At 36.2% G+C, this 27,310-nt stretch overlaps 2 protein-coding genes across 4 annotated transcripts; both read right to left on the reverse strand.

The window, feature by feature from the left end:
• Positions 1-2,729: 2,729 nt before the first annotated feature.
• LOC306860623 (acetyl-coenzyme A synthetase, cytoplasmic-like) lies at positions 2,730-22,737 on the reverse strand. 2 transcript variants are annotated; one of them, XM_079402408.1, is made up of 19 exons: positions 22,571-22,737; positions 22,064-22,324; positions 20,725-20,920; positions 17,581-17,672; positions 17,344-17,447; positions 17,009-17,081; positions 16,319-16,394; positions 15,615-15,723; positions 10,554-10,691; positions 10,282-10,452; positions 10,003-10,136; positions 6,742-6,874; positions 6,582-6,638; positions 5,973-6,053; positions 5,698-5,806; positions 5,537-5,605; positions 5,022-5,198; positions 4,182-4,256; positions 2,730-4,088 (listed from the first exon to the last, which is right to left on the reverse strand). In XM_079402408.1, the coding sequence occupies exons 2-19, from the start codon at positions 22,188-22,190 to the stop codon at positions 3,961-3,963; spliced, it is 2,049 nt and encodes a 682-aa protein (XP_079258534.1). In that variant the 5' UTR covers positions 22,191-22,324; positions 22,571-22,737; the 3' UTR covers positions 2,730-3,960. The 2 variants fall into 2 exon arrangements, with proteins under 2 accessions (XP_079258534.1, XP_079258533.1); XM_079402407.1 differs by lacking the exon at positions 22,571-22,737 and adding an exon at positions 14,617-14,664 and having other exon boundaries at positions 22,064-22,322.
• Positions 22,738-23,949: 1,212 nt separating this feature from the next.
• On the reverse strand, positions 23,950-26,675 carry LOC306860485 (small ribosomal subunit protein eS21). Of its 2 annotated transcripts, none has more exons than XM_079402221.1 (6): positions 26,646-26,675; positions 26,212-26,292; positions 25,956-26,019; positions 24,969-25,040; positions 24,175-24,230; positions 23,950-23,988 (listed from the first exon to the last, which is right to left on the reverse strand). In XM_079402221.1, the coding sequence occupies exons 2-6, from the start codon at positions 26,259-26,261 to the stop codon at positions 23,979-23,981; spliced, it is 252 nt and encodes an 83-aa protein (XP_079258347.1). In that variant the 5' UTR covers positions 26,262-26,292; positions 26,646-26,675; the 3' UTR covers positions 23,950-23,978. The 2 variants fall into 2 exon arrangements, with proteins under 2 accessions (XP_079258347.1, XP_079258348.1); XM_079402222.1 differs by having other exon boundaries at positions 24,165-24,230.
• Positions 26,676-27,310: the final 635 nt, after the last annotated feature.

Consider the following 27,310-nt stretch of genomic DNA (forward strand, 5'->3'; position numbering starts at 1 on the left):
TCAGTATCGATACTAAATCGATACCATAGGTGACAAATAACCAGCCTCAAAAGATAAGTGAATTTAGAACAGTTTTATTAAATATAATAATAATAATAAAAACAGATTCATATCTTAATAACGTTGTATCAAACTAACAAAAAACCTACAGGGAACATAGGTTACATTTTGATGTTGGAGAAAAAAAAAAATAGGCTAACTGAAGTAATAAGTGAAATATGAAAATATTTGAAAATATGACAAATGAAAATATATTCAAATCTTCTTATCTTCCCGGTAGGTAAACAAAATGTCTGGCCTACCGGGAACATAGGTTACATTTTGACTGAGTTTGAAGAAAAAAAATAAAATGAAGTTGTGCAATTAAGGCAATAAATATTGCTTTATTGTAAAGTGTTATTCTAACAGTCAAAATAATATTCAAAAATCACATTATTATTTCTATCTCTCAGATTCTTTTCAGATTTCAGACTCAACCAAAGAAAAAGCATGAAATAAATATCTCTCTGCTGCTTCTTATTAGCGGTCGACAGCGCGGCAGAAATATTCCCTTCATATCATTGATACTAAAATGAATATAGCAAAATTATTGCTCAATTCAAATCCAATTAATATTCGATTGTATGAAATGCAAGTGTATATATTATATGACCAAAACTTCACTGGTTCTAGTGTCTCACATGCACGTTTGATCTTACTGTATCACATCTGTATGTGCGTTGATCAGTTATAAATAAAAGTTCAAATTAAATCTGAATTTATGAATGATGCACTCACCTGAAAAGATCAGGATGAGCAAGCGACAAGTGCTTAAAATGGTTTGATGTGTTGTCTCTGTGGAAATGCATGATTTATTGCATACAGCTGCAGTAAGGTAAGTTCGTTCACCTTTGTCATCTGTTTTGTATCCAAAGTAATGCCATATTTCACTTCTACTGTTCTCTTTGTTTATTAATTTCGGGTGCGTTGATAGTTTAATCTGTTTGATCCATCGTTGTTCTGTTGTCATATTTTACCGGTTGCGCAGCAATTTGGGAAGCACTGCCACCTACAGGTGCATTTCGCAACTGCAGCGTATGAAACCGAATTGAGCAAAATTATGATATCGTACCGTTTGAAATATAATATATACCGGCATTTTTCCAGTACCGGTATACCGCGCGTGTTATTATGCTGTTGAAATGGACTGAACTGAAAACAGGGCAAATTTACACACAGCCTGGTGTTATCAACATGGGGTTCATGAAGACAGACGAGTTCACCAGCAGCAGACAAATGTTGTATATTAAATATATTCTTGCTGAATATAGGAAGAGAAACATTAGCTCAATGCCACTCAGTCTTGTTGTAGCCAAATGTCTGAATTCACCTGTTTCCTCAATTAAATGATTATCAAACCATACGTTGTTATATAAATATCACTTCATCATCTTGTTTATAACGCATATGTGAGGACAGTAAAATGGTAACATTAATCCACTCCCTACCTTCATACACATATACACAAAGAAAAATGAGAGGACCGCCCTCTGATCCTCACAATCCCCAGACAGCAAACTGAGCAGTCTGGCATGAATTATTCCATCACTTTCATGCGGCTTGAATAACAGATGGTCAGTGGGCTCTTCACCCAGCAAAAGAGCACCAAACATGAACCTATGGGTTAATTAGCTGGACGTGTGTAGTTGATGCAGAAAAGGGGTTTTATGTAATGGAAAATTACATTAAAGCTGCTTTGGATACTTAGTAGAAAGAGAAGCCTTTCTCTTTGACTTCCTGAAGTGAACAGTTTGGAATCACCGCCATCTTGTGGAGGTTTATTGACTTTATGTGTAATTGAAATATGGACAAAAAGATAGAAAAGTACCTGCATATTCAAGAGCAAATCATGATTTACTCACCCTCGTGGCGTTTCAAACCCGTATGACTTTCTTTCATCTGTGGAACAAAAATGAAGATATTAACAAAACTGTTTTCCATGGTTTGTGACAGCTGTTAATCTTCAAAATAATTATGCATCATAAAGGTACCATAAATGTTGCCCAGACGATAAGACGCGGTATTACTATAGTTTTGTGATAGGAATATAAATAAATTTGAGTCATTATTCACTGATAATCTTTAATTTTTGGAAGAATGCTATTAGGTTGGTAAAAAAATTGGTTGAAAAGGTCAGAAACCTGGAAAATGCTTTTACCCTTTAAAAGTTTGCAGTCAGTAAGATCTTCTCTCCATTTATTTGCCCCAAAATGTGGTAAAAACAGGAATATTTTAAAATATTATTCCAATTTAAAATAGCTGTTTTCTGTTTTAATATATTTTAAAGCATAGGCCTACCTTTGCAAAGCTGAATTTTCAGCAGCCATTACAATTTTCAGTTTAGAAATCATTCTGATATGCTGATTTGCTGCTCAAGAAACATCAATGTTGAAAACAGCTGTGCTGCTTAATATTTTTCCGTAAACTGTACGTGATGCATTTCGTTTGTTTGCCCTTTTTTGTCAGTATTCTTTGATGAATCAAAAACAGCCTTTACTTGACTGTCACTTTTGGTCATTTTGTTTAATCTTCTGCTAGATAAATGTATCAATTTCTTTCAATAGCAGCAGATAATTATTATGTATTAAGTCATTATGACTTAATTTATTAAGCAACCTCTATTATCCTCCAGAAAATAAAAAGTAGGACACATGCAGAAACAATAAACATGAAAGAGGACAAAACCATTTAAAAACTTCAGCACTTTAATTCACCCAGTTCTGTTTGAGACGTTGCTCTGCTCAAATGATTACAAGAAAATGAGTGAAAAGGAAAATAAAGGGTTCAAAGGTTCAGTCACTCATCATATAGGCTAGTGAATGCTTACAGGGTTGAGAAAAGCATTGACAGCTAATACTCATCCACATTAAGAGCTATGAAATATCCAAAACTCCAGTTAATGCCAAGCTGAAAGAAATCAATCTGGCAATAGTAGCAAATACAGTCCAGAGATGAGATAAGAGCACCATACACTCATATAACCACTGGATTTGATCACTTTTCTCCTGAAAAAGCTTCTTGGGAGGATACCTTCACAATATAAAATACAGATTTTAACACTTTGAAATTAAGCCACTGAATGGATCTAAGTATTAGGATTACAACAAGACCACGATCATGGTCAGAAATGTCATTTAATCCTGTCAAGTACATTTTCAAATGAACATACAGCCTTTATGCAGTCAATCATAGCTCTTTCATAACTTTCCTGAAGAAATATATTGTCACTTCACACACAAACTTTTATCACAAAGTTGCAAACTGTTCCAGGAATAAAAATATACATAGTTAAGTTCTAACATTGGTGACACCTGTATGATACCATGTTATTCTGGTAAATATTAATGCATGCTTTGGCTTGTATAGACAGTTCTATACAATGTGTAGCTTTAAATGTTAAAATGAAACCTTCGACTAAAGCAGAGAGATTTTAAACAGTGCTATTACATAGTACACATCAAAATCATAACACATACAGTCTTATTTTCCCATTTTAGTAGTGAAAAAAAGAAAAGAAAAAAACAAACTTGTTTTGAGGTTATGTTGGCACATTGAAAACAGGACAGTATAGTCATATACAGATTAATGAACTGACACATGGAGAAGGAAAGTAAAGGAAATAAAAAACAAAAATAAAATTGAGGGGGGGGGTAGGGGGTAAAACAATGTTTTCTAACGTACAATTGTGTCCTGTAAAAATGCAGTTAAAACTCTATGCCCAATCCAAACCTTGGGTTTTCCTAGAGATTTCTTTGAGTCTGTGAATTGCAGTAGGAATTATACATCTCTAAGCTTTTTTCATTCTGTCTGCCCTCTAGCATGATCTTAAACTCCACTGTAGCTCAGACTCATCCTCTTCCCTCCAGAACTGAAGTTGGTTTGGGGGCCAGACAGTAGCGTTGTGTTGGATGCCCCTGCTGGTCACACAGCAGTACAGCAGCGGTTCTCAAACAGTTGTTCAATGACAGAGTTGTCTGCTAACGTAGACACATCACCCAAATCCCGCTCATTACACGCTATCTTCCGCAAGACACGACGCATGATCTTACCTAAAAAAAAATAAATAAAAAAACCCAGAAGAACATCATAAACATTAAGGCTTTTTTTGTGAATAGTAATAATAAACAGTCCAATATTAATACCTGATCTGGTTTTTGGAAGGCTGGGGGCATTCTGAATGTAGTCAGGTGTAGCTATGGCACCAATCTTCTCTCTCACTGTAAAAAAAAAAAAAGGGAAGTGAAAAGAAAGCCATTACTTGTAGTTCATAAAAAAAAAAAAAAAAAAAAAAAAAAAAAAACACTTCACATAAACCCATTATAATAAATGTCATTTATCTGTGCCCTTCAGCAAGTAGGAAATATATAGAAATTGAATTAAGTTATGAAACACTCAATTCTATATAAAATATGGATGAATCCTTAAAGCTACAGAAGTTATTGATTTCCTCTTTTTCTTTTGTTTCTTTGATTAACAGACATCACAGCAGCTGGGCTATTCGATTATTTGGCTGCTATTACTTTAAGAGCTGCAGCTGCTGAACGTGACGCAGATCTGACATGCATGCTGGTAGTTTCAGTCACGCTTTAATATGAAATAATACAGGTTACAGCGTGCGCCGCCATATTTGTACGCGCAATTGAAGAGCATGAGCTATGACCACAGTATAACGGAAAACAATACAAGAAGATTTTTTTTTTAGTTTATAAAACAGCTTTACTGTAAAAGGTTTTTATTTATTTATTTATATATATAGTCCACGCTGATGTTCTATTGGTCTTCATATGATACGAATTCGCAGGGCAGCGTTCACCAAACTTGAACTTTGGAATGCAAAATTTGCATTCCTGTGTCCCGCATTCGTATACGCATAAAAAGCCAATGGAACGAAAAGTGTAGTGTGACGGACCTCTTACATGAGTGACTAAATGATGACAGAATCATAATTCTTGCATGAAATATTCCTTTCAGCACACACACACCTTGCTTTTTAAGCTCCGCCTCCAGCTTTTGGCTGTAGTTGATTCCATCATTGAGGGTGACAAAACAGTAGAGACTCTCGCCTTTAACAGGGTGTGGCCGCCCCACAACCGCTGCCTCAGCCACAGCTTCATGCTCCACCAGAGCCGACTCCACCTCTGCAGTGCTTAGTAAGTGCCCTGGAAGAAACATATCCATCACCAATATATCAAAGCTTTTGCTCTATTACAGGTCATTTTGTTGGTAATTAGGCTACTTCAATGCTTTGTAACTCACTAGAGTCATATCAGTAGAGATAGAAAACAGGCAAGAGACAAATGATTGGAAAGTGTGGCCTGAATTTCATCATTAGCTTTGTTCGAAACTCATTAATCTACATTATTTCCGCATCTGTAGGTCCAGGTAACACATTTTCTCTCTCTACATTGGGGAAAATCGCAAAACAGGAGAAATTTTGGGATTATGTAATTAAATTAAAAGAACAATAAACAAATGAATGTCCTTATCCTCTACTCACCAGACATATTCAACATGTCATCTATCCTTCCGGTGATCCAGTAGTACCCGTCTTTATCTCTACGACAGCCTGGACAGACACATAACACCATTAACTAAAGCCCAACGGTGTCTCACTTCACACTTATAGTAAAACTAAATATGAATCATAGCACAAATTACCATCTCCAGTCACGTAGTATCCAGGGAATTTCTTGAAGTAGGTGGTTTCGAATCTTTCGTGGTTCCCGTACACAGTTCTCATCACACCTGGCCAAGGTTGTTTAAACACCTGAGGAAGAGAAGCGCTTGTGTTTTAAACTTGAATTTCATATGTGGATAAAAATGCAAATGATTCATTAGTATTAAGAAGTTTAAAACACGAAAAAACAAAAACAATTGTAATCAATTATTTACAAAAAATATATATTTTTTTATTTCTCCAAAATTCACTTTACCAGATAGCCCTCACTTGGTCCTTCAAGTTCCTCCCCTGACTCATTCAGAATAGCAGGTACAACCCCAAAAAAGGGAAATGTCTACAAAAATGTAAAAACATGTAAATCAATCACTATACAGAAATAAATGAAATTAATTCAAATATACCACACTAATTAATTTAACAATTATGCTAGAATAAATTATTTTACATTATCTCTGGTAATGAACATTGTATCAGCCTTGTATCATTTGCCTCTTTCAGCAACATGACAAATATATACACCAGTAACAACACTACTGTTCAAAAGGTTCGGGTCAGTAAGATTTACTTATTTAAAAAAATATATATATTTATTTAGCAAGAATGCACTCAAATGCTAAAAAGGGGCAATGAAGACATTCATATTGTTACAAAATTTATATTTCAAATAAATGCTGTTATTTTCGGTTTCCATAGAATCACTGTTTTAATACTGTTTTATGAGCACCAAATCAGCATATCTGAATGATTTCTCTTAGCGAAAGGAGTCACTTGGTGAGTATAAGAGACTTCTTTCAAATACAAAAACATCTTACCAACACCAAACTTATGAATTAATAACTGAATAAATATCACGTTCACTCACAGCAGAGCCAGGCTTCATGGGAGTAGCAGCCGGCAGAGGGGTCATCACATGCCCACCCTGAGGAAGATACAAACAAAAGACAAGTGACCTTACAGTAGACAGTTTCAAAGCAGCATTGATGTTACTGCTCTGTTCTGAGTGGTGAGAATACAGTTAATACCGTCTCAGTCTGCCAGAAGGTGTCCACCACCGGACATTTCTTCTCTCCCACCACGCTGTAGTACCACAGCCAGGCTTCTGGGTTTATGGGCTCCCCTACGGTCCCCAAAATCTTCAGCGAGGTCCGCTTATACCTGGTGACAACAAACATGAAACTGGTCAGAAATTAAGACAACACCTGAATGAATAAAAAATGATCAAGACGCTCAAGTTTAAATGACTTCAATTAGTCTTGAAGACAAATAAGTTGTTTATGCAGGGGCAAAAAAGCTTGATTACTGTAAAATGTAGAAGAAAAAAAAAATAGTAATAAATGAGTAGATGTATCTGATACTGTATCAAGGTTGTGTACTGCTGATCGAGGTCAGAAAGTTGGCACATCCTGGCACCAGTTGTATGAAAAAGCACACAATGCACAATGAATGGACTTCTAAACGCTGCTCTGTTTGCAGACTTTGTAAGCAAACAGAGTACAAAACAGAATACAGAGCAATCACATAACACATGGGACGAGTACTATCAGGTGATACTACACAGTATCTTTATAGTAGTTATGATCATTATCATCAAGTCTACTCAAATGGGAGAAAGTGTCCTAGATGCATAACAGATTACCAAGCAATGTCAATAACGAATGCACATTCATAAACATTATACTTTATACCAGGGGCCCGTTTCAATAAGGAGGTTCAACCAACTCTGAGATGGGAAACTCAGAGTAAGTCAACTCTGAGTTTTTAGTTACAGAACAGCTGAACTGAGTTAGTTTACTCAACTCTGAGTAGGCTGACTCTGAGTTAAGCGCGTGCACCAAGACTATGAAAAGTCATGATCAGCGGAGCGCCAAAATTACGATTCACCATGGCAACAGCTCCTGCCAAAAAGACGTCAGCGTGCGTACTTCCGTCAATGCATAGCTTTAATTCTTAATAACTGTCAATAACTTAACTGTTATAATATCAGAGGTGAAAACTGTAAATTATTGAACTAATATTCATTTTAATGGTATCCCATGGCCACAAAAAAAAAGAAAACCAGAACGTGGCAGCAGCTAAAAATGAAGTATAAAACACAATTCAATCCAGGTAAAGCTTTAAACATGAAAGGTTCATGGGTGTGGGCTAAATGACTTTACAAGCATTTGACATTCAATGTCTATTTCAATGCGCTGCAACTTTTTCCCACAAAGTCGAACGCTCTTTTCACATAATTAAATATTCTCTAATCCAACCTGTTACATTTCTTAATTAGAATAATAAAATTAACTGACTAGTCCACAGCAAGAAGGCAGAGGGAGAACCAGTGCACCAGCACCACTGACACATGAAGAGGAGATGGTCAAGTATTGGAAGAATTCTAAAATCCAAAAGTAAAAAGAAAAACTTTTGCTTTTTTATTAGGAAATAAAGATGACCAAAAAATGTTTTTTAATAATTTGTTGTGGTGGTGGTTACGGCTCGTACTACTCCATCTGGCATCCTTCCATTCCATAAAGTAATCAGTTTCATTTTCAGAAGGTGTGATGGAGGGGATATGCTTGTCATCAATGCATCCAACCACAGCGGAAATCCTGAAGGAACCTCTGATTATTGGTTACTTCCAGAGGTCACAGAAAGATGTTATCAAGTGAACGTCATTTATCCGAGTAGTCTCATTTAAAACGATTTCTACACTAAAACGTTTTCATTAAGATTATTTTTCTTACCCTATGGAGAACAATTTTATATTTTAACAAGACTAAATATGTGGATCATTTTTCATCTATAAAAAATGCTTCTTAACTTCAAGAATTTTGTAATATTTGTACTTGAAACAAGACAAAAATACTCAATTTTGAAATAAGCAATTTTGAAGCGTGAATGAATTAATGAGGTATTAAAACATCGCTTACACTTTTAAAAAGGGGGAGGCGATGGAAAGAAACTCTGGGTTTACCAAAGAAAACCTGCTTCTGACCAGGTTAGGTTCACAGAGTAAGTTACCTCTCTTTCAGAAACGGGCTTGACTTACCCTGCTTTCCCGGGTTTGACAAACCTCCCATTTTGAAACAGAAAACCTAGAGTTTCCCTCATTTCAGAGTTAACATACTCAGAGTTTTCACTTAACCTCCTTTCTGAAACGGGCCCCAGGGCTGTCCAAGCTCAGTCCTGGAGGGCCGGTGTCCTGCAGAGTTTAGCTCCAACCCTAATTAAACACACCTGAAGCAGCTAATCGAGCTCTTACTAGGCATACTAGAAGCTTCCAGGCAGGTGTGTTGAGGCAAGTTGGAGCTAAACTGCAGGACAGTTTGTACAGCCCTGCTTTATACTGTAAACACGATACTGTATATACTATGTACACACAGTGTGAATACAAAATACTTCACATTTAAAGAAAACATTCTATAAGCAAGTTTAATCAAGCTTTTTCAGACTGTCAGCCATCCAGTCATTGTTTTCACACTTTGACCAATGAATTTTAACACCGTTTCATGTATTCTTGATTATTGGATAAGGATTCCAAAAAAAACAGAATTAAAAACTGAAAAAAAAAAAAAAAAAAAAACGAATTCTAGGTTACAAAATATTTTGATAGCTTTATATAACAATGGAAAAAGTACACCAACACTAACATTAACACAACAAAAGTTTGGAGTTGGTAAGATCTTTTTGTGTTTTTGAAAGATGCTTTTATATGGTCTCATGCTCAAAAAGGCTGCATTCATTGAATTAAAAATATAGTAAAAACAGGAAAATTGTAAAATATTTAAGATAAAAAAAACAACAGTTTTCTAATTTAATATATTTTAAAATGCAATTTATTCCTGTAATGGCAAAGCTGAATTTTCAGCATCATTACTTCAGAATAACATGATCCTTCAGAAATCATTCTAATACACTAATTTGCTGCTCAAAAACTTTTCATATTATCAATGATTTTTTCAATATTCTTTAAAGAATAAAAATAACTATTTATTTGTAATAGAACTCTTTTGTAACAGTGGTAAAGTCACTTTTAATCAATTTAATGCAAACTTGCGGAATAAAAGTTTAATTTCTATTTAAAAAAATCCCCTTACTAAACCTACATTTTTGAACAGTAAATGTACATTTTCTATATGTCTATGTTTTTTTCCCATGACTTTTTAGATACTATTAATTTCCATGACTTTTTCAGAAATCACAATTTTAAAACGGTCTGATTTTTTACACATTTTTCATGATTGTGGAAAGCCTCTCTAGTGTACTAAATCTAGGACAGACACAAAAGACTCCAAACTTACTTCTGAACAGGCTCACTGCCATACTTCATCAAGAGCCGGATGGCGGTGGGTGCGGTGTAGAACTTGGAGACGTGATATTTATCAACAATCTCCCACATTCGGCTCACATCCGGGTATGTGGGAAGACCCTCAAACTAAAAATAGAAGATTAAAAATTCATATTATATAATAATAAATGCTTACGCAGATGAGTCAATGTTTTAATCATTTAAAGAAAGTGACTGCACAGAGCAAAATGCAAATTCTGACAAAAAGTGCTCATCAGGACGTCCCCCTCACCAATACACTGGTTGCGCCATTGGCCAATGGCCCATATGTGATGTATGAGTGACCGGTGATCCAACCAATGTCTGCAGTGCACCAGTACACATCATCAGAGTGATAATCAAACACCATCTTAAAGGTGACTGCAGTGTAAAGCATGTAGCCACTCACTGTATGCAATACACCCTAATGGAATAGTACAAAAAGAGGGACAAATATATATGAGATGCATATGAAAAGCAAATATCACACAGTTGAAGAAGGATTGGGTTGTTAGGAGGATCTACCTTAGGTTTCCCAGTAGAGCCGCTGGTGTAGAGGATAAAGAGCGGGTCTTCTGAATCACACCAGACAGGCTCACACTCCTCTGAGGCTCCACCAATCAGAGAGTGCCAACACAAATCAATTTCAGGATTCCATGGCACCTGCACCAATCACAGCACAGAGAGTGTTCATAGATAACTCGTCCCGTATAACTTGGGTTTACTCTTGCTGGCGTCACACTTCAGGATCCTTAAATTATGTATTGTTCTCTGATGTGATCAAATCAGTCTGAGAAGGTCATAAACTGTAAATGATGCTGGACTGAACAGAACAAATGCTGCTTTCAAGTCAAGGGAACTCGATGTTACGTCTTTGTAAAGACGATTTGAGTCTTGCTATAGACAATGTGTCACCCGAGTGTTTCTGGATGTGGTCGTTACCTGGCGCTGGGTGATGGTCACGAACGCTGCCTCACGTGCCTGGGTAGTAGCACGCTGAGGTGGCGTTCGTGGATGAGTCATGTTCTCATTGTGGGAAGATGATCATCTTGGAGTTGCGGGCCAGGCTCCGTTACCTCGACAAAGGGGTGGAGCTCTGTTGCCTCTGCCTCGATCTGGTTCTAGCTGCAGACAGGTAGGGACTACTTCAGGGGGTGGCACGGGTGGTCTGAGGATTACAGTGGTGGCAAACCCTCCAAGGAACCATCACTCCTCTTGTGCTCCGCAACCAGTTGAGCTGCCAATAGAATGTGCTGGGCCCTCTACAAGGAGCGTACCAGTAGTATCCTTGACAGTTTCTCTGTCTCTGTGTCCCAAGAGGGCATGGAGAGTCGTAGACGGACCAACACCAGACCACACTCATCCTCCTCTCTCACCAGCAGGAAGCAGCAGGCGGTTCGAGAGCGTCAAAGGCCTTCCTCACGCACCCTCTGCCAAACTATGGAACCAGGTAAGCATTGCACCGCACACTTAGACCCCTTTTTTGGTCCACCCACGGGCCGGGTTCCTGCTTTCCCTCTCGCTGCCCCACCGCAGGTACATCGGTGGTACCGCTGGTCCCGCTTGTACAATGTCTGGGTGCCAGGTAGCACTACCCATACCGTCTCGCTGGCTCCTGTGGACCATCTGACTCGGATATGCGATTCAGTTCGCCCCGCGTCCACTTCACTTCGGTGAAGGTGACAGATGCCCGTCTTGCATGCAGAGTTCGCAGTCCTGTTGGCGAAGGATACGATAAAGCCGCTCCCTTCAGCCGATATGAGGATGGGGTTTTACAGGCCTTATTTCATTGTACCCAAGAAAGGCGGTGGGTTAAGGCCAATCTTGGATCTGTGCGTCTTGAACCGAGCCCTTCACAAACTCCCGTTCAAGATGCTCGCGCAGAAGCGCATCTTCGGGTGCATCCATCCCCGAAATTGGTTGCAGCGTTCGACCTGAAGGACGCGTACTTCCATGTGTCGATCCTTCCGCGCCACAGGCCATTCCTGCGGTTTGCGTTCGGCAGTTGCGGAGGCAGCCCTCGTTCCTCTGAGAGAACAGAGCATTCACATTCTCAACTACCTCGACGACTGGCTCATACTAGCTCAGTCTCAGGATCAGTTGTGTAAACATAGGGACTTGGTGCTCTCGCACCTCAGCCAGTTGGGTCTTCGGGTCACCTGGGAAAAGAGCAAACTCCCCCCGACACAGAGGATCTCTTTTCTCAGTATGGAGTTGGACTCGGCCGAACAGACAGCACGCCTCACGCAGGAACGTGCTCAGTCGGTTTTGAACTTCTTGAATACATTTAAGAGCCACTGAGTTTCAGAGGCTCCTGGGGCATATGGCTGCTGCAGTGGCACTCACGCCGCTGGGGCTGCTTCATATGAGACCGCTTCAACACTGGCTCCATGGCCGAGTCCCGACACTCATAGGGTTCAAGACCTTTCGTTTTTCTGGGCAGGAGTGCCCCTGGAACAGGTCTCCAGGCATGCCGTGGTTCACCTGCTGCCTACTTATACTCACGCTGTGATCAGCGGCAGCTGGATGCAATCATCGCATGCCAATGTGCATTGGCTTGTTTAGTTACACTCAAAGTGGATTGGTCTCTAAGTGAGATTCCAATTCATCGGTCACCAATGTGACGTCTCCGTTCCCTCCTTCAGGGAACGATGGTTACATACGTAACCGAGACGTTACTTCCTCATTTACAAACATTTTATACAGAGCAAACTCTACCAACAGCAATCATGTTGGTGTTACACAACCAGATCAGTGCAGATTATTGTTTAATATATATTTTAAATTAGATTTTGTGTGTATACATTCAGTTTTAATTTAAATGTTAGTTTTGGTAATTTTGTTATGTGCTTTTGTCATTTTTATTAGTTTTTTTTTAAATATCGAATTATTTTTATTCTATTTTCTATTTAGATATGTTCCATTTCACTTTAGTTTGTTTTAGTAATTTTGTTATGTGCTTTTGTCATTTTTATTAGTTTTTTTTTTAAATATCGAATTATTTTTATTCTATTTTCTATTTAGATATGTTCCATTTCACTTTAGTTTGTTTTAGTAATTTTGTTATGTGCTTTTGTCATTTTTATTAGTTTTTTTATGTCCATTTAGCTATTTTCTATTTAGGCATGTTCAGTTTATATTTTAATTTTAGTTTAAGTTTTAGTCATTTTTTATGTGCTTTTGTCATTTTTATTAGTTTTTTTTTTTATCTCTATTTAGCTATTTTTATTCTATTTTCTGTTTAGATATATGTTCAGTTTTCATTTTAAATCAGTTGCCAAGACAACATTTCAAATTTTCGTTTAAGGTTTTTTAGTTCACATTTCATATCTAATATTTATATTTAGTTGCAGCCCCTTATTATATTTAACGGGAATAATTTTGAAGTTTTGAAGAATGCTTAACCACACAGTTAAAAAAAAAAAAAAAGAGGATTTTTTTTCAGATTACAATGAGCTTTGTTTGTTTTTATAGGGGAAATGTCATTGAGATGATAATGTTTTCATCTTGTAAATACACTCATTCCAGAATGACTTGAAAGCAGCAAAAGGATGAAATTGTAAAGGAGGTTATATGCAAATAATGCATGTAACATCATTTAGAGGCTCATGTTTGTATTTATTTCAATCAGACTTATTTGATTCATTCAGATCAAGCAAACCAAAGTAATTGTAGTGCAGAAGCTTGTCTGCTTTAGTCAAAGGCGTTCTCAAAACTGAAAGAGAAAGCATCTGAAAAGATCAGGTTGAGTTAATAACAAAACACAAAAACACTAACAGACAAACAAAAAGAGACATGGACTAACAGACAACTCTACAAATCTAGTTTTTCATGCAGTTTAGAGACCGAGGGAACACTACGTGAGCAGTGCACTGGAGTTCATTTATGCTCATAGGGGAGAGTTAGTGTTTGACTACATAGAGAGAACCGTCAAATCCATTAGACAGTCTGAGCGGAAAAAGTTTCAGCACATACAACTGCTAACACAAGAGAGCTATTAGTCTCTAGTCACTATAACGATATAAAAGCTTTCCAGATACATTTGTGATGAAATCGTGCACTAGTGGACCAATAAAGTTTATGTGAGGAGATCATTTAGAACATGGACACACCAGTCATTTACCAGAAATGTGACTATCAGTACGTTTACTAGGCACAGTAAAAGTTTTCAGTGCCAGCTTATGGATCAGAATTGGCGATCAAATCAAATGGAAACACTTCATAATAACCATCATTCAAAAATGTTATAATACTGAACAGCAGTTGATATCTCAATTTTTGAATGCAATGAAGAATTATTTAACATTTTCAATGCATTAAGACAATAATTTCTCTGAAAACAAAGCAAGAATATGCCTTTAAATTATGGTCTCATAACTTACTGTTGAACGCCAAGTCTGATTAATGTGTAAAAGGTGTAAATTGCATTTGCAAAAGCAAACACACAGACACACACAGAGTTCTGTGAGAATGTGAGGATAGTAATAAAAGTCTCGAGCCATCCAAAGAGCCGCCCATGAGCACACAAACCCGTGTTAAGACAGGAGGGGTTTAAACAAAAGTTATGCACAAAGGAGACATGAAATACCTGTGGGGGGGGACGGACCTTCCTTACTCTTTCTTTCTGTTTCTCCTGCTAAAGGGGGTTAATGGAGAGATTACTTACACCGAAAGAGGAAAAGGACACACAGACATGGACCCACATTGAAGGAGGAAATGAAATGCCAAAGATATTTTACATGAAATCCAACTGGCATTATTAGAATTATGGTTTTAAAACAGGTCATCTTGCATTGATGAATGTCACATATTACACTCAACTGTTGCGAAGGTCTTTAGCACAACACCTTCAGAGAAATCACGCCAGCCCTTTATGGATTTACAACACTGATGAAATCTTTGTTAAATAAGCAAGAGATATCTGTAACACTCAGGACAATGCAAGACTCAAAACTCCACAGGAGATGTACAGGACAAGAGTTAACATTTGAGAAATCAGAACAAAGGGGAAACAGCAGTACCATTGATTCAGGTGTTAGAATACAGGAAGGCCTACTTATTTTCATGTGCAAAGCATGTGGCTTCTATAACCTATATTAGAAAGTCAGCTCATAAGGCTTTGATGTAAAAACTCAACTAGTGGTTAGCACATGTGCTCATGAGGGAAACCTGAAAATGTATATTAAGCAGCGCAGCGGTTTTTAACATTGATAATAATAATAATAATTAGAAATGTTTCTTGAGCAGCAAATCAGCATATTAGAATGATTTCTGAAGAATCATGTGACTCTGAAGACTGGAGTAGTGATGCTAAAAATTCTGCTTTTCTGTCACAGGAATAAGTTACATTTTACAATATATTAATAGAAAACAGTCATTTTAAAATTGTAAAAATATTTCACAATATTACCGTTTTTACTGTACTTTTGATCAAATAAATGCAGCCTTGGTGAGCGCAAGGACTTCTTACAAAAACACCTGTAGCACTGTGGAGGTATCCAAATGAGCATGAAACAAATTAAGAAGAAAAAACTGAAAGTGTAAAGGCTGTTAGCTGTACAGCTGTGGTGCAGAGGTTCATCTCACCTGCAGATCAGGGCAGGCGCGTTTCACTGGGGGCGACAGCGATCCAGACAAAGCCTCGTCTTCTTTTGTGAGGTGTTTTAGCATTATACATTTCTCCACTGTGAAAGACCTGACACAGTAAAACACAAGAAAGAATTAAGTGAACTCAAAAGAGAAACTCTGTTATGCACATACACGGCTACAGTGGCCACTTAATTAGGTGTCCAGTATTTCATGAGCAGCAAACTGGAATGATTTCTGAAGGATTATGAAACACTTAAGACTGGAGTAATGATGCTGACAATTCAGGTTTGCGTCACAGGAATCTATTAAAAAAAAAATAAAAAATAAAAATAAAAAAAGTCATTTTAAATTGTAATAATAATACCCGATTTGCTATTAGTTCTGTTGAAATCTAAAATAATCTATACGTGTAAAAAGATATTAAATGGCATTTTCCAAACACTGTCCAGTCCAGTACTTCTTCCTCTAAATAGTTTCTTAATGAATCCTTCAGGGACCAAAGTTATTAAGTGGAACTGAATCAGAACGGAATCAGTGAACCAAATTGGGAACAAGCATCATTTTTCCGATCTTCTATCATGGTCCTTTACTTCTGCTCTTAAATGTTTAACAAACTGAGCCTAATGAAGTGGCCACTGTGAGTACGTGTACATATGATAAGCACTGCAAAAGTTTTACTAGTTAACTAGTGGTTATCATACTTGTCCCTGCATTTTTGTAGTGCCTCGTCAGCTATAAGCTTCAGATTGATCAGTTTATCACCGCGGTAAAAGCCATCTGGGAAAGACAGTGAGAGAAACACACAATAAAACAGCTTTTATTAACTTTTCATTTACCTAAAATCTAATATTCACAGATAATCCCGGAAAGACAAAGACAGTAAATTTTTATTAGGTGATAACAGATTTTGGTCTTATCATGGCTGAGATGTGTATTTTATGGTTATAGTTCACTCTCAGTCCTCTGCTCATGAACTGTGTCAACCTCAATGCAATCTTAAAGACTTCAGCTCTACATACAAGTCTAATATCAGAATAATCATTTCAGTGGAACGTCTCTTTTACAATTACAATCGGACAATGTAAATATCCTGATATTTGGCAACAAGATGGATCAATATATAAATCATGTGAAGAGCCCATGAACTTAACATATTAGTTTATCTTCCAGCCTTTAAAAACAACTTGATGGATTTTGGAGTCAATTTTATTTCATTCTCCTTTCTAAAGTTGCCAAACTCTCAGCGTTTAGTTCCCTGTCAATACTTAAATTGCAGCTTCTGGCTAAACAGCTTTTGATGCAGCTGCAGCTGATTAACTTTGGGATTAGCTGCTTTAAGATTACACACTTGGGAGTAAATTACTTCTGATTTTTTGGCATGCTTTCCTTACCTGCTGTTATAAGAATACAGCATTGAGAGTCAATGATCCTTTCACACAAGGACTCAGCGGAGAAACCGGCAAACTGGGTTGTGAATACAAAAATGAGTGTAAATACAATGTTGGAACAACATATATACAGTGATATTTTTCTTATGTATTAAATTTCTGACACAGCGCCAACTCTTCTGCAAACTGTTAAACGAAAAAGTCTGATAGAGATCACACCCTGCAAAACACGTATTGGTTATTTTGTTTTTACATGTTTTATAAAAAGCTGGTTGGTCAACACAGCTAAGATCCAAGAGAAGACAAATTAAATAATTTGCAAATGACAAAGGACTGACCACTATAGAGTGGACCGCTCCAATCCGAGCGCAGGCCAGCATGGCCGCCACCAGCTCCACCACCATGGGCATGTAAATAGATACACGGTCACCTTTCTTCACGCCTGCATAGTCAGAGAGAGAAAAAGAGAGAGGGGCCGACATTGGACATTGCCTTAATACACAACATCAATGTCAAACCTTTAATCTGATGCTGGTCACTCTTATACCAACAGTTCAACAACATTTGTGTTTTACCTTGCGACTTGAGAACATTGGCAAACTTGCAGACTTGCTGAAGCAGTTCTCTGTACGTCACTGTCTTTTCATCTCCAGGTTCATTACCCTCCCTGTGCAAAACAATGCCCAGAAATATTACTCTCATAAGTGACCGTAATTGTTCAAAGTTTCTACAAAAATATTATGCAGCAAATTGTTTTCCAAAACTGTTTCTTGAGCAGTAAATCAGCATATTAGAAAGATTTCTGAAGGATCATGTGACACTGAAGACTGGAGTAATGATGCTGAAAATTCAGCTTTGCATCACAGGAATAAATGATATTTTAAAATAAATATAGAGAACAGTCATTTTAAATTGTAATATTTTTCACTGTTTTTGACCAAATAAATGCAGACTTGATGAGCATAATAGACTTCTTTCAAACAGTTCATTCATTACCAGTCATGTACATTGACACTTGTGTTCAACAGCAAAGTTTGAACATCAGACACTGAGCAGGTTGACAAAACATGTTTGTGCATTTCCTAGATTCATCTGTATTTTGCATTTTAATGCTCAATATTTCTTTCTGATATGTTTCAATTACTGTAAGCATCTGCTAACACTTATTTTGGTGTGAGAAGTGCCCTTAAATGTCCCTTGCAGGTTAATAAGTTACTTTATTTTGCCTTTGTATGTCAGCTGACAATCTTAAAATAGAACCGGGTTCTGACACAGAAAGGACAAGTCTGGCAAACAACAACAACAACTGCAGAAGAGATCCACACTTGAGGATTTCAAACTGAATTCTGAAATGATTTGAATGTGTGTCGTAACAAGAAACGATCGAAAACTTCACAATTGCTAAACTGGCATTGCGAAAGCAGAGAACTAGCAACTGCCCCAGACAACATTTGTTGCACAAAGTCTTTACAGGCTATTTTCGTAGATCTGAATGAACAATGACTGCCAACTAACCCTGCCTCATGAACTGCATGGACAGCATCCAGCACAGATATGCACATGAAGAAATGAACACTATGAAGATGCAATACTGCAGATGCACCTCATTCTGGGTGGAGCGCTATTGGCAGGACCTGGTTCAAGCTTCCATGATTTGCTAAAATAGCATGAGAGTCTAAATTTATCTCCGTTGTTTTGCTCTGACTTACCCCTGTCTGTCAACATTTTCCATGTTAATTTATTAATAGCTCAGGCCCAGTAATATTATACTGACTCCAGTAACCTGGAAGGGATCTAAACCATGTAGATTTGTGGCCAAATATCCTGGTCTCAACCTGAATGTCTCTGTGGTCTCAACCTGAATGCAACTGTGGTTTAACATTATGCTTAACGAACTGGGCTGATCACTGAAAGATTGTAGATTGAAATCCTGAAAGGGCTGAACCATGAGCAATCATCATAAACCAACGTTGATTCAGACAATGACATGTGAAATAAAACGTCCTCATGTATGAAAGAAGAGTGGCTTGATATAGTGCTGGAAATAGCGGAGGATGAGCAAAGAACGGTAACAAAACTCTGAAGCATGTGCAGTCACACACAAGAGTATTGTACAAACTACTTCATAACAATGTTTAGACAGCTATAGAAGAATTCATATATTCACGTTTTTTTTTTTTTATATTTAACTTACAGATCTCAGCTTAAGTTTTGCTTCAGTTTCTATTCTATCAGTTTAAATAGTTTGTTTTGATAATATATTATGTTAGGCCTATATTATAAACCTGATAAATAATTGACCTTGTTTTTGAGTCTTTGACTTTCTTGCTCATCAAGGCTGTATTTATTTAAAAAATACAGAAAAAACAGTGATATAGTGAAATATTATTGCAATTCTAATATTGGTTTCCTATTTTAATACCTATACTATAAAATAGCATTTATTGCTGTGATCAAAGCTGAATTTTCAGCATCATTCCTCCAGTCTTCAGTGTCCCATGATCCTTCAGAAATCATTCTAATAATTATTATCAGTGTTGAAACTGTTGTGCTGCTTCATATATCTTTGGAACCCGTGTTACTTTTTTCTTTGATTCTTTGATTAATAAAAAGTTTAAAAGAACAGTAAAGACTTCTATTGTTAGAAAATATTTCTATTTTGAATAAATGCTATCAATTTTATCCATTTAACACATCCTTGCTGAATAAAGTTTATTGAACTTTAAACTTTTAAAGTATCTTTAAAAAAAAGAAAGAAAAATATTTCTGACCCCAAACTTTTGAATTGTTTATATTGCAACACAAAATCTCTATTTTGACTAAACACTGTTCTTTTTAACTTTTTATTTTTTTTAAATATCACAGGTCCCAAAAAATACAGTATACATAAAAAAGCAGTACAACTGTTTCCAACATTGATTAAAAGTCAGCGTATTAGAATGATTTCTAAAGGATCATGTGACTCTGAAAATACTGCTTTGCTTCACAGGAATTAATTACATTTTAAAGTATATTAAAATAGAAAACATTTATTTTAAATTGCAATGATATTTCACAATATTATTTTGTGAAATAATATTCAGTATTTTTTATCAAATAGATACAGCCTTGATGAGCACTTTTGAACTGCAGTGATGCAAAAATGTTTTCTCTTTAACCTAAAATGTACATCATTTACTTACATCAAGGGTCAAATCAAATATAAATGGCACATTAAAGTTAAAAGTTACACACTTTTGTGTGTGCGTGCTGTACAGGTCTGGTGTAAAGAATGCTTTTGCTCAGGTGCCCGAAATGTCCGCAAAATAGAGATAAATTTTGCTCAGCAAGAAAAACAATTAGAGGGAACATTGCTCCCACCACGGGTCCTTAAACTAAATTGAAGAGGTTTTAAGGCCTTAGACAGTTTTAAATAAGTTAAATTGTATAAGAAATAATTTTTCAAATTGCCTTAAATAGATTAAGAATTCTGCAGATACCTTGTAAATAGTAAAATAAAACTCTTTCCTTGATATTTGTGTATTGAAAATGTTTTTGATTGGCATTTATGGTCTTTATTTTATTTGGGCTAGTTAAATTAATTTTCGGGCTACCAAAATCTGAAGAGTACCTGCCCGAAGGGCTACCAGGGATTATGAAATATGCGAGCCCTGAAATATAATGTCACATGCACAACTTTTGGGCTAAACATTTAAACCACATGCTTCACAGATACTAACCAGTAAAAAGCCACTTTGTCACCCAGTTTTCTCTCATAGACGTTGCGGTCCAAAACATTATAGCAGATGTTGGTTGTGGCACCTTCCATGCACTTCACGAAAATTTCACCCTTGGTTACGTCGAAATTGTAGTCCAGAAACTTCCCGGTGTATTTTGTCTTCCAGAAAAACTCTTTGGCGACATCTCCCCAGAACTCTGGACACAACAGGACAAACACACCAAAACATTAATGCACAGCTGATTCATAACTGAGATTCAGAGCAGAAACAATTCTCCCAGCTAGCAACAGAGGGTCACATTTAAAAATAATAATAATAATAAATGAAAATGTGTTGTCTTTTCCAGGAAGTGCACTTGGGCTAAGTAAGGATTTTTAATAATTAAAAGAAATAAATAAATAAAAACAACAACAATAAATGCATTACTGATGTACTACTATTAAAAACATTATATTTCAATTGTATTAGTATAAACAGCTTTTGTTAAGAATTTTCTCAAGCATTTAAAAACCAACAATAATAATACATAGTTAATAATTTATATATTTATAAAAATAACAAAAACACTATTAAAATATTTTATTTGTATTACTATAAACGGGGTTATGTTTTTAAGCATATCATAAGGGCATGTGGTGCTTTTTCTAGGAAGTGTATGTGGGCAAAATATGAATATAAATGTTTTAAAATGTTATTATTAAAAACAAAGATTTATATTTATATAATTGTACTAGTATAAACAGAGGTTGATGTTTTATTAAAGCATATCTACAAGGGAATGTGGTGTTTTTTTCTTGGAAGTGCATGTTTTTTTTTTTTTAAGTGTTTAAAAATAGTCTTTGTTTACATTATATATGCATGTGTACTGTGTGTGTGTGTGTGTGTATTATATATATATCATATTTAAAAAAAATTACATATTTATATATTCACATTCTTATATTTTATATTATATATAAATATATTTAATTCATAAACATAACATTTTTATTAAATATATACATGCATGTGTCTGTATTTATATTTACATAATATATGCGTGTATACTGTGTATTTATTATGTAAACAAAAACTTTTGTTTTGGATGCGATTAATTGTTTGACAGCACAAATAAACATGAAAACAACTTAAAAAATAAAATAAAACACGAACAACTAATGCTAGTTAGATCCTATAAATGCTATGATTACATCCAAATAATAAATAACTTCAAAATACAGCATCATAGGTGGGTTATTGATGTCCAAAACTGCTGTCTATCAAGTGCACAATGCTTTGAGACACAGCCAAGACTAAATAACAGCTTTAACCTGTTAATGATCTGCTCAATGAAACTCACCCTCAGGAGACTCGATAGATTTGATGTAGAGCTCCTTGTACTTCTCAAAGCTGGGGATGTGCGCTTCTTTCTTCAAGTCTCCTGAAGCATGCAACACATCTTCACCTGGTGCCTTGTCAGGAATCATCTTAATAAGCGATACAATGCACTCAACTAATACAACTTCACTCAGAAAAACACGAGCGATCACTGGCCTAACGTGTGTAAGTCACTTCCGTGTGGGAGAGCTTCACTCCATACAGGCGCTGTCTGCATTTGAGTCTGAAATGATGAACAAAAGAAAAGTTCAATCTGGATTTCAATATAGACGCTATTATTGGGTTCGGATCCGGATTCAGGAGCGGTCTGAGACTAATAATATAATAATATTAATATTACAAACAGATTTAAATGTTGCTCCGGCGATTGTAGACTAAATAAAATAAGTTTGGATTTAGAAGAAGTTCTATATATATATATATATATATATATATATATAAACCAAGAAGCACTTGAGAGCTGTCAAACCTCCAGCTTGAGGTTATCTTGCTTGAGGTCGATTAAAGCTGGTAATAATTCCTGGCATTAGAGAAGAAATGCAGGCTTTATCTGAATCATACATGCAGTCAAAATAGCTGTGCATGTAGCACGAGAGTCATTCTTCCACGCGTGGATTATAAATCCTCAGTGTGTCTGCAGGACAGCCATTGAAGCGGAGAAATAATGCACACGGCTAGAATCACTATTAACGCGACACACAGATCTTAGATGGGCGGGGCTTAGTACCGGATGTTGTTTCTAATTGGTCCGATGTGATGGATCTATACTTATTTAACTATTTATGTCGTGCTTTTATTTTGTTTACTTATTTTTTAGCAAAATTATACATGAACAATTTAAGAACTAAAATCTAAAATGGGGTTATATAAATAAGACCCATTTTTTATCAACTCACATGCAGCTTTATTCAGTCTCAGAATTTAAGTTGTGGGTTCTATAAGTGAATTTACATTTATTTATTTGAAATCTAATCAAAAGTATACAAATATCAATCTTATTTTGAACAAACAATACATTTAGTGGATTTTGCAACAGTTTTCACTCCAAAGAAATTTCCTGTATGGAATAATTTGGTATAGTAACATCACCTTTAAACAATACCTCTTATTATTTTTGGTAACCAAATTGCAATTTCCACCTAAAATTTCAAGTATGCCAAATGAGAAACTTTAAGTGAATAATATTTAAAAACAGTGGCAAAGGGCGTACCGCTACGCTCATCTATAACATAGATGATATAAGTATTAAATGTTGCTATAATCTTATAAGACTTGAATGTGGCACTACGGTGTTCTGGGCCACCAAACGCCCTCCAGAGGAACCTTTTGAGGCCCATAGAAGCATGTTTGAGCTCACCATGACCTCTACCAGACAGAGGGCCATCCTTATTGCCAATGACAATTATTTTAATCAATGGCTAAAATGACAGAAAAAAACCACAGTAACCATTCTTTAATTATAAAACATGTTCCTATAAGATACTGTGGCACCTGATGGTCAATATAAGCTGTTTAAATTAACGGAGTACCTGATTTTAGCGGCTATTATCTCTACTGCAGTTAAAACTTATTCAGTGAAGCAGCTCATGTAAATCACTTGTGTCTTATAAAGACAATGAATCTTAGGAAACTATATCCTGTCCAAACAAAATACAGAACAAATACTCTCCTAACACCACAGCTCCTTTCCTGTACTGGTTAGTTAAATTAATCTACTCTTATAATCGAAAATTGATCATTTCAAATTTTTATCATTTTAATTATTCATGTCCCTTAAAGAGACAAGCAGCCATTAATAACTCTCATGGACTCACGCCATTAAAAAAAAAAACCAAACAAACACAGGTGTCCAATTTTATTTTTTATTAACTTCCTTTTTAGGCGTTCCTGTAAAGAGAAAACGCAATCATTAGAAGCATAATCAGCATCCACCAGTAACAAACCGTCTTATTTAAACAGTTCAGCATCTGAGTCTACAATTATACCACACATTTTAGGAACAACTGTAGAAATTGTGATTATGACAGCTATTAAAATGAATGAAAAAACAGCAGTTTACTAACATGGGCTTACTTCGCCACAATGCTGTCGTTCTTGGCGAGCCTCAGGATGGAGTCATCAGCTTCACCCTGCAGATGACAAAGTAAATGTCTTAAAGGGATAGTGCACCCAAAAATGAAAATTCTGTCATTTACTCACCCTCAAGTAGTTCCAAACCTGTTTGAATTTCTTTGTTCTGCCGAACATAAAGGAAGATATTTTGAAGAAAGTTTGTAACCAGGCTGTTTTGGGGCACCATTGACTTCCATAGTAGGAAAATAATATACTATGTAAGTCAATGTTACCCCAGAACTGCTCTGTTTCCCTCATTGTTCAGAATATCTTACTTTGAGTTCAGCAGAACAAAGACATGTATACAGGTTTGGAACTACTTGAGGGTGAGTAAATTACAGAATTTTCATTTTTGGGTGAACTATACCTTTAAGACCACACCAGATGGAACTGTGCTTCCAAATTTCACATTTTAATACGCTACATATATGGATGCAGAAGAACAGTTCACACAAAAATGAACTTGTTTTTGTTCAAACGACTCTAATATCTTGAAGGATTTATCACAAGCACGGAGCTTTTCATTTCACAAGATGTGAACTGATGGCCTCGCATGGATTGTTTTTATCAGCTGTTTGGACTCATTCTGACAGCACCCATTCACTTCAGAGGATGAATTGATGAGCAAGTGATATAAATCTAATTATCTCCAAATCTGTTCCAATTAAGAAACAAATTCATCTACATCTTAGATGGCCCGAGGCTTAAACTTTAATTTTTAGATGAACTATTCCTTTAAGTGTGTTTGAACGTACCATTCTACGGATAGCACCGCAGATGGCGTAGGTCTTGAACTGTCCATTGAACCTGCCTGTAGCCTTGTCCACCTGTAAAAACCATAAAAGGTAGCTCATTAAAAACCACAACTCTGAGGTTTTGTTGATAGACTAATATACCTATTGGCATTTAACAGTGGTCATTTTAAATTTGTGTTACTAACAACATATACCAACAGTAGTGTCGATTTTAGAAAAATAAGTAATTGTATTTACATACATTTTATTTGCTTTAATTAAACTGCACTTATTAATATATGCATGCAATGCCATTTAAAGTGTTACTCCACCCCAAAATGAAAATTGTCATTAATCACTTACCCCCATGTCGTTCCAAACCTGTAAAAGCTTCGTTTGTCTTCGAAACACAATTTAAGATATTTTTTGATGCATTCTGACAGCTCTGACCCTCCCATAGACAGCAATGTAATGAACACAATCAACATAGCAAGATCGGTAAAATAACATCTACATCTTATATGTAATCAATATGTGACATCAAGGGTTCAACCGTAATTGTATGAAGCTAAGAGAATACTTTTTGTATGCAAAGAACACAAAAATAACGATTTTATTCAACATTTCGTCTCCTCCGTGTCACCGCAGCGCCATTTTGGAGAGTATCCGCAGGACGCAAACTGCGTATGCTCTTCTTTGTCAGCCGTGCTACAAAAATATGCTGTTTTTCTTCAAATAAAAAGTGTAAATAAACGTAGAAGTCGTATCCGTGTGGCACGACTTGATTGTGTTTATTACACTGCTGTCTATGGGAGGGTCAGAGAGCTGGCAGAATGCATCAAAAAATACCTTAAATTGTGTTCTGAAGACGAACAAAGCTTTTACGGGTTTGGAACGACATGGGGGTAAAATGACTGACAATTTTCATGTTGGGGTGGAGTAACACTTCAATAACGTAGATACATAAACAAAAAGACTAGTTTTGTAATGGTCAAAAGAGTGTCAAACCTCAGCAATGTTGATCTGGATGGAGGCATGATCCTTGGCACCAATAATTCTGTTGCTAGCAGAGCTAGAAACAACAACAACAAGTTTAATATTCTCAAGTTGTATAAACATGTGCTCACAAAATATTTCACTTTAAATATGTGGCTAGATAAAAACGAACAGACTGTGCGTACAGTTAACATTTTTTAAACAGTTATTTAACGAGGAAATTTCCTTAAAAAAAAAAACCTTTCTGTTCAATTAGACGAAAACTCACCATTTACGGGGGACGTACAGGTCCACGAATTCACCAGCGTCGTTCTGCATCTTCACTTTATTTGATGACTGTCAGCTCAGTCTGCAACAAACAATCAAAACAGTGATTATTCAAGCAGAAATCAGTTTTATTAACACAAAAACACCTTTCTTCACAAGCTGGAGGCAGCTGAGTTTTATATTTGAGCGGGGATAGTTCACTCAAATAAAGGGCCTGAGCCGGGCTGCTGCTGTTACTCTTCCACATGTGTAGCCCTCAGCCCTGCTGCCTCATTCACTCACAAATAAACGCGCAGAAAACTGAACATTCGGCGAATATGTGACACACGCGGTGTAAAACAGTTCCGTGCATAAATGTTGTGAGAAAAATGTTGTAAATTCTACCTCAAAACATTAATAAATGCAATAGTAAACTAGAGCTCATGGTGTTCTTACCGATTATCACAAATGGCCGACGCGGAAAGGAAAGAGACAGGGTCAGGAAGTGACGTAACACCACAGAATAAGAGTGCGAGGACTTTATTTGAACAGAAATGCCAAAACAAATATCTGTAAATAATGATTGATGAACAATACTGTATATTAAATAGCAAAATTAAATAAATCCGTTTTTACGGAAACTAGGCTGAATATTATAAAGTGTCCAGTGTATAACCTAATCTGACATATATTACTGTGATACAAAAATTCATCAAGTTTAAAGTGGAAGTGAAGCAGTCAGTCAAGTTTAAATTATTTAGTAAATTGACTTCCACTTTAATTAAAAATAATAATAATAATAACACACGATTAATGTAACCGTTTTAAAGAAAAAAATATATTTTGTTATAGCTTTTGGAGCACGGGCGCCGCCATCTTGCAGCAAAATTCACTTTTCAAGTTGTTTGAACAAAAATGTGTGTTGGAAGTGTGTGTACACATCCATCCTATAATGATAAAAAAATTAAATCCCTGTTTTAAAATCCACTTTCTCAAATCAGGCTGTTCTGAGGTTCCTGTCGGAATGACATCGTTCTGTACAGGCCACGCCCTCGATAGTTGATTGACAAGACCGTGTCACCTTAGCCCCGCTCTGAGTGAGCTGAGAGCTGTCCGCCATT

This window comes from Barbus barbus, assembly GCF_936440315.1.
Source record: "Barbus barbus genome assembly, chromosome: 41".
In the NCBI taxonomy this organism is placed as follows: Eukaryota; Metazoa; Chordata; class Actinopteri; order Cypriniformes; family Cyprinidae; genus Barbus; species Barbus barbus.

Bases quoted from the DNA above. Each gene is read 5' to 3' on its own strand.
- LOC306860623 (XM_079402407.1), bottom strand. From the start codon at position 22,190: ATGATTCCTGACAAGGCACCAGGTGAAGATGTGTTGCATGCTTCAGGA. The intron at 17,673-20,724 runs GTTAGTATCTGT...TGTTTTGCACAG, and splicing joins GACAAAGTGGCTTTTTACTG to GGAGGGTAATGAACCTGGAG. The intron at 4,257-5,021 runs GTGTGTGTGTGC...TTTTTTTTACAG, and splicing joins GGCGGAGCTTAAAAAGCAAG to TGAGAGAGAAGATTGGTGCC.
- LOC306860485 (XM_079402221.1), bottom strand. From the start codon at position 26,261: ATGCAGAACGACGCTGGTGAATTCGTGGACCTGTACGTCCCCCGTAAA. The intron at 26,020-26,211 runs GTGAGTTTTCGT...TGTTGTTTCTAG, and splicing joins CTGTACGTCCCCCGTAAATG to CTCTGCTAGCAACAGAATTA. The intron at 24,231-24,968 runs GTACGTTCAAAC...TGTCATCTGCAG, and splicing joins GCGGTGCTATCCGTAGAATG to GGTGAAGCTGATGACTCCAT.